Raw genomic sequence first — 8124 nt, forward strand, 5'->3', positions numbered from 1 at the left:
TGCAACATGCCTTCACTGTAATTATTTTTGCAGACCAGAAGAATCCATGTCATTAATCCATGCAAACTCTCCCACAACACATCATTTGGTGAACATTGTAATTTATTTAAAAATAATAAGGACAACAAAGAGGCTTGAATCTATATTTGCCGATTGTGTTAGCAGACCCTCCCTGTGCAAACAGGAACCCCCACTTAGATGCAGTCGAGGCTTTAAAACAACAGGTGAGTCTTTACCACATCCCTCTGTGTTTATCAAGAGCATTGACTGAAGATATAAATTATGCTTTTCCATAATTGGGGCCAACAACAAAGCACTGTGGTAGCTGTGAGTTCCTGCACCAGATAACCACCACCACCCCCCTCCCCACACGCACACACACAACCCCCACACCCCCAGCTGACAAACACAAGAGCTTGACATCAGAGAGGGACGAGACGCTGACAAGCACGAGGAGATTCCTGTGATGTCTGAACGGGCCACAGAGACAGACCCAGGGAGATCACTGACTTCCACACCTGCATGTGGACCTGCTAGCACTCACGCTCACACATGCAGACAGACAGATGCACACACCCTCACACATATGAACACACACACTAGCGCACACACACCCTCACACAAATGAATATGCACTAACGCGTATACACACGCAAGCATACACACGCGCGCATACATGCACGCACACACTCACATATGAATATACACCCACTCACCCACTCACACACACACACACACACACACCTGTATGAATATACACTAACATGCTTGAGTCACAGTCACAACTAGGGGGAGCGTTTGGGCAACATGGTATCTACCTGGTTTCAACAGCCGGTGCCAAGCCTGCATTATGTAAAAATTACATTGTTTACTCAGTCTTAGCCTTTCTTCAAACAGGATGCCGTATAATCCCTGCATTTTGATAACATAGAAATCCTGTGCACTTTCTACCCATTCAAACAGCGGAAGATAAATCTGCCGGGAGTATGGGAGCAATAGCGCTGGGGCTCCTGAGATGTCAGCCCAAATGTTCTGCTTCCCAGTCATCTGCTCACGCCCTGTGATGCCCACTCCACGGCACCGTACAGCTTCTCCCATGTCTGGGGGCTCTGATGCACCAGGTAAGGTATTAGCCTGTCGCACATTAACATGCACTGTACAGCTGCACCTGTCCCATACACCGCCATTAAAAACATTTAACTGAAGTCTGCCGGCTGCCACCTGTCCAACAATACACTACAGTACTTTTAACTGACTGCAGACAAAATGGCACATGCAGGTTGTTATTTAGAGTGTTTAGTGTTCGCCAGAAGTCAGACTGCAAATACGCCTGATTTTTTATTTTTTTATTTCACAGCGAGTTTGTGTTCCTGGCACAGCACGTCAGGTCATATTGTTAAAATGTGAAAATCAAAACTTTTTCGCTTCAGCGGGACTAAGACGAACAGTGAATTCAGAAAATACTACATTTTTAAAGTTTGAGATTGTGACGCCCATCCTCTGGGATTCTACAAGAATGATTTTGAAGTCTCAACCTTAATCTAGATCATATTATCCAGGGACAGCTAGATGTGTGTGTGTGCGTGTGTGTGTGTGTGGTACCAATAACATGTACTAGGGTTGGGGGTGCATTCTAACTTCTGCTTCAGGGAGAGTATATGTAAAAGCAGAATGTACAGTACTGTAGTTGCACATTGTGCTCCATCATGTGCATACGTGTGTGTGTGCGTACGTGTCTGTGTGAGTGTCTGTGTGTGCACGTATGTGTGTTTGCATGGGTACATGTGCATTAATGTGTAGAAAGCCTTAATTTGCAACATGCATCGGAAAATGCATTTCGGCCCCACCAGTAGAGCAGTAAACATGCAGATTTCACCGCAGAATAACATCACAGTAATTCTGTTAATACAACACCTAACGGATGTGGAACAGCTCCTATAAAACAGGAGTGGTTTGATACACAAGGGTTATATCGGTGGTTTCTGTAAAGTTCCTGGCAACTCCTCTTCCTGACACACTCCCTTGTGGGTTTTGTGAAGGTGTGTAGAAGGGAAAGTCCCACGCTATCATAAACACCGTGGATGCAGGTAGGAGCTAGCAGCAGCCCTGCTTCCAGCAAAGACAGCCCCTGGCTTGCCATCACAGAGCTACCTGAGATCACAAGGCCAGGCTTTCATGCTTCAACAACCGAGATCCCTCCAAATCACTGGGGGACATGTGCACAGAAAATGTTGAATAAGGATTTATAAAATTCCTCATTTTAGCCAGATGTATAAAATCACTAATTTCAGCTTGATTTATGAAATCACTTGTGTCAGCCAGATTTATAAAATCACTGATTTCAGCTGGATTTATAAAATCACTGATTTCAGCTGGATTTATAAAATCACTGATTTCAGCTGGATTTATAAAATCACCAATTTTCTGGAGTCAGACACACCCATATCTGGGTATCTGTCTCCACAAAATGACTTGTCATGTTTAAACTGTAAAGCGCCTATGTCAGTTCTGGAGGTGCCCCCCCACCCCCCCCTTAACTATGACTGCATATGCAGGTACTGCATCTCCCCTTTCAGAACCCCTGTTCGGGCAAGGGCGCTGTAAAATAATCCCTTTACAAAGCAAATGTATCATCAATATTGCACGCCTGTCTTCAGGCCGTCGTCAAAAGCTGAAGCTGTTTCCAGTCTGAAATGTCATAAAATAAGGAATTGGCCATAAAGCCAAGCACCCTATAAAGAGCCCTGGTCTCCTTCCCAGCCGCCATTTAATCGTCGTATTTATCAAGACACACGACTCTGAAACTGTCAACAGAGATTACTTAATCCTTATCGCTTTGACCTCACTTTTTTTTTTTACAGGGCTGTCAATTCGCTACACCTAAAACTAAAGGTCAGTGTTTTTTTTTTTGTTCCCCCCCCCCCCCCCCCCCACCCACTGCGAGCGTGTCATTGTACAGCCGTTTACTCGAGAAGGCTGCTGAGAGAATCTCTGAAACAGTCATTTTGCAGGACGGCCATTTTTTTCCTTTTAGGATAACTGTCATTGTAAAACACGTATTTTGAAACGCAACAGCAGTATTCTGTGCCCTCATCTGCTCATCAGAAGTCATTTGTGGCAACAGGGGAATGGCGCAAACTGAGATGTTCACATAGAGATCGGTTCAGGAACGAGAAGGATACCCGCGTAAAATGGTTAAATCAATGGTGGTTATTTAATGGCGTTAAATCAACTCTGAGGGAGTACATTTCACACTGATAGGCTATATATTATTTTATCCCCAATGGACTCATAAAAAAACGCTCTTAGTGTTGAAATAACTATTAGGTGTATTACTGTATCGAATGAAGGATCCCTTTTCAATAGGATGCTGCTATAATTATATCATTGCACTCCCCTTCTCTTGACAGGAACTTGATGTTCAGGGAGCGCAATTAGATACACAGTACAATGTCCAGTGTTAAATCAGCTCTTACAGAGTTTTTAGGAGTCTATTATGGCCAAGGTGGACTCATATAAACACAGAGTTGAATTAACAGTGGACATTTCTCTGTGTAACAAAAGCCAAAATAAGTCAAAACTGACCGGATCCCTGACTCTGAATCTCCATACTGCTGAGTATGTCCCCTGCGACCACAACTGACAACCATCAGGGAAACTCAACTGCTTCTTTGTGTCGCACACTTTCGTCAGCAAATTCAGTCTGGCTTATTAACTAATGCCACTTGGCAGCTGTAATTCACATCAATGCAATATACTAATTTACAGCTCAGCGCAATTTTGGAGACCAATTTTTCAAACACACAGTTCAGCGATGGTTCATATAAAAGAGGCTCAGACGTTTCAGTGAATTTAAAAAGTTTAATTCCCCGTGGGATGTGCACTGCATCGCACACATCTACTGTTGGGCTCAGAGAAATGAGAAATATAAAAAACATAGAGGCCCAAGTTTTTCTTCACAGATCTTAACAAAACATCACAGCAGGGCTTCGTCTAAATAATATTCTAAAAATAATATAAGAAAATACTATCTTCAGTCTGGTTAAAAGAAATACTCTGTCATCTATTTAGATACATCTTCTATGCAAATATTGGACCAAAACAATGTCTCAGGAGAATATTTTTCTATACTGCATATTTAACTGTACAATATATATTCTCAAATAAATAAATATATAAAATAAATATATGTATCCAGAAATGCATAAATAAAAAAGAGACGCTTGAAATGATAAATGTGTGACAACCGCTTTCTGCTTTTTTTTTTTTACCCACACAGCCCTGTTAGACACGATGTCACAGCAGTGTAATTCCTTCACAGTTCCTCTTGGTCCACGATCAGTGATACTGTCCCATCACATTATAGTTTCAAAGAAAGAGAGAGAGGGGGAGGGAGAGAGAAAGAGAGAGAGAGAGAGAGAGAGAGAGAGAAAGAGACAATCCGACAGTCTCTAATCCGCTCCAATGCGGACATGCACACCTTCCTCGCCTGGCTTCGGCCTGCCTCCTGGTGAAGCATCGCTCCGTGGGGCGATGCTAGCAGCTCTGCTCTGTGGGGCGATGCTAGCAGCTCTGCTCCGTGGGGCGATGCTAACAGCTCTGCTCTGTGGGGCGATGCTAGCAGCTCTGCTCCGTGGGGCGATGCTAGCAGCTCTGCTCCATGGGGCGATGCTAGCAGCTCTGCTCCGTGGGGCGATGCTAGCAGCTCTGCTCCGTGGGGCGATGCTAACAGCTCTGCTCCATGGGGGCGATGCTAGCAGCTCTGCTCTGTGGGGCGATGCTAGCAGCTCTGCTCCGTGGGGCGATGCTAGCAGCTCCGCTCTGTGGGGCGATGCTAACAGCCCTGCTCCATGGGGCGATGCTAGCAGCTCTGCTCTGTGGGGCGATGCTAGCAGCTCCGCTCTGTGGGGCGATGCTAGCAGCTCTGCTCCGTGGGGCGATGCTAGCAGCTCTGCTCTGTGGGGCGATGCTAGCAGCTCCGCTCTGTGGGGCGATGCTAACAGCTCTGCTCCATGGGGGCGATGCTAGCAACTCTGAAGCTAATCCGCGCCCCCCTTGCCTTTACCCACAGCTCCGAGCAGCGACAGACCAGCCTCAAACAGAAAAGGACCTCCTGGCTCTGGGATCCTGGCTCTCGGCTCGAACCCTGACATTCTAGACTGTCCTTCCTGCTTCTGAGAGCACTCCTTTTATGCTCCCAGGAGGGGAGCCCCCCCTCCCCGCCCGTGCTATCCCGCCATCGGCCCTCCTCTGTCCCGCTACCGGGGGGGAGCCACAACACGCTTACATCCCTGTTTCCACGGAACTCGTGGACTGCAGCACCAATTCATCCTTCGCCGAAAATAAAATAAGCTGCCGCCACCGCCGCCCCTCAGCTGTGTCCCAGGACCTCCTTGTAAAGTTCCGGAACCCGGTCCGGGTCCACAGGCCTCGGGAGGAAATGCGTGAACTTTTGGTGTCTCCTCGACTTCGTCCCGTCTCGGGGCGTACCGTCCTTGTTCAGGGCCACAAAATAGCGGGCGCCCTTGTCTCCGTGCTTGTAGAGGTTGGACGAATAGGTGTTGTACCAGTTCTCCTCAAACTGTTCCCGGAAGACACACTCCGCTGTTAACTTTTCCTGAAAGAAAAAAAATGAAATGTGTCTATTAGCTGAGAGTAATCTCCACAGCCAGTGCAATGCTTACTGCAATATCAGTTACATAAGGTCACATATACTATACAGAGCAGTATCAATGAAAGAGTTGTGAGTTATGAATTAGAACTATCTCATGATTTGTGTTATCAGTTTGAGGTTGATGTACACTGTACAGCAAAGGGAACACATTTACACCACCTGCTGGTATAACTTTGCCTCAACACTTTAATCAGGAAGCTTAGAGCCCTGAAACAACTAATTCCTTCATTCAATGTGAAAGAATTCAAGATTGACCTGCACGTTGCATAGTTTGAGCGTAGTGTGCATCTAAATGCATAATACATAATAAATGCCTAAATAAAATAAATATATAATAAATAGATTGATGACAGATACTTACAGAGCCGTATAGTTCTCCTTTGTCATTCATTCCCAGGTACAGTCCACTGTCCACCCCTCGTATGCTTATCATTCCAACTGCAAGACTGATGAATTCCAAAATACCTGTAAAAGAATAACGTGACGTGACGTTAGTGTTATTTGTTTGCCCTTGGTAATTCTAAAAGCAATAAGCAATCGTTTAATTCAACAGACTTCACTAGAATGTAACTTTACTGAAATGCAACCTTAAAGTAAAACCGTTGACTTCATCATCTCTTTAAAACACACTTATCACAGTGCAGAGGTTGGTGCATTACTGTTGCGCAAAAGAACATCGCCACATCCTGCGTGAAGCCTAAAGGTGCATCAACCTTTCTCCGTTGGAGGCTGACTGTTCGACTGATTTTGTCATGTCGTTAAAACCACACAGAGTGATTTATGTGGCGAGTGTCGCTTGAGAGACGGTGGAATGCACTTGTGAGTATATCTTTAGGTGACCAAGCAAAACCGCAATTAACCCCTATAACGCACTTCGAATGAAAGCCACCGTACGCGTCAAACAAGCCAGAGACCGAGGAAAAGTACGGAGCCGATGCTGCGTTATCGCCATCTCTCCGACATGATCAACGTTATTAGATATTAGTAAACAATAACAGCGTTGTTGTGAGATAATACTGTTCGAAGGCTGACCTCATAACACAGCAGTAGTCTAGTGTATAGAAAATGTATCCCGAATGCAACTTCAAATGGTTATGAAACAATATTCAAAGTAGTGTGATTACTACGTGATAATAATAATAATAATAATAATAATAATAATAATAATAATAATAATAATAACCATACCGAATCGACTGTGGTCTTTTCTCGTCCCCTGCACGGTTCCGTCTGGGTGTATTTCCAGGTGAAATCCAGTTCTACAGTACAACTGTCTTCTACGCAGAATCCCCTTTAAATGCATTAAATCCGCGGAGGTACTCCGGGAAAGTCTCTCCGCCGGGACCAGGTGCTCGCCCAACAGAGCTGTACTCTCCCCGGCGGGCGTCAGAACAAAATGGGATCCGACGTGTCCGAAACCTTCGATACCGTGCAAGAAGCTTCCCACTTCGCCAACAGGAGCCATCACAAAATGCGCCGTTCGTTGCCGTCTCTCGGATCAGGAAACTTCAGCCGGAGCGGTCTGGAGAAAACACCTTTGCGCAGTAGACGATTGCTGCTTACTGCGTGTTTACATCCGCGTCCGTTACTTAACACATGCTCCCTCTCTCTCTCTCTCTGACTGTTCCTTGTGACTACGGTGTTTAGGATTCCCTTTAGTCACCGATTCTGTTCAGCGGAATGCTCTAGTACTGATATTGTACTGATACTGATACTGTATGCCACCCTTTTAAATACATACCATATGTAAATGTCCTTCTGATATATGTTAATTGGGCTCTTAAGATGGTTTCTTTTTGAAATATTTTTCCTTGATCCTCAATATCTTCACGCCTTTGATGTTGAAACTCAGGTTGTTCGCAGGGTCATTGCATTGGCGGATTACGAAAAGAGCGCAGAAAAGTGCGAAAGAGTTTTCCTTTCAAGAGCATAATATTCATTTAAGATGTCTCCTTGGCCCTTTCTTGAGGGGTGAGCGACACAAGAGGTGATTACCCGGGTATGAGTCTGCTCACTATAGGATGATGTGTTTTGAGAGTGCCTGGAAGACGCGTGACAGGTGCAAAATGCGAGCAAAGATTATGGGCGGTGCTCTGAGTTTAGACCTGCCTTGCCTTGGTTGACAGATTTTTTTCCCCCTAAAGGTAGAGAGAGAGAGAGAGAGAGAGAGAGAGGTACTGTCCGTTGCTAATTTTGTATAGTGCTGTTTTTTGAGTTCACTTCAATTTTAGCCAATGATGAATTTGTGACGATATACAAAATTAAAACATTAAAGGAATTCAATCAAATTTGTAGGCCTACATGCACAATATAATATAATATTCACACTTTATATTTACATAGGCTATAATACGAAACAGCAACGATAAAATAATTAAAGATTTCTTTATAACTGCCTATATCCCACACTTGTTATCGTCTTCAACTTGTATATAGTGTCCTCCTGTATT

The 8124-nt window shown here is 44.7% G+C and overlaps 1 protein-coding gene across 1 annotated transcript; it reads right to left on the minus strand.

The window, feature by feature from the left end:
• Positions 1–4222: 4222 nt before the first annotated feature.
• LOC135260001 (fibroblast growth factor 20-like) lies at positions 4223–7802 on the minus strand. The gene is made up of 3 exons (XM_064345029.1): positions 6863–7802; positions 6036–6139; positions 4223–5617 (listed from the first exon to the last, which is right to left on the minus strand). The coding sequence occupies exons 1-3, from the start codon at positions 7137–7139 to the stop codon at positions 5372–5374; spliced, it is 627 nt and encodes a 208-aa protein (XP_064201099.1). The 5' UTR covers positions 7140–7802; the 3' UTR covers positions 4223–5371.
• Between the last annotated feature and the right edge of the window lie 322 nt (positions 7803–8124).

The sequence above is a fragment of the Anguilla rostrata genome, chromosome 7, assembly GCF_018555375.3.
Source record: "Anguilla rostrata isolate EN2019 chromosome 7, ASM1855537v3, whole genome shotgun sequence".
In the NCBI taxonomy this organism is placed as follows: domain Eukaryota; kingdom Metazoa; phylum Chordata; class Actinopteri; order Anguilliformes; family Anguillidae; genus Anguilla; species Anguilla rostrata.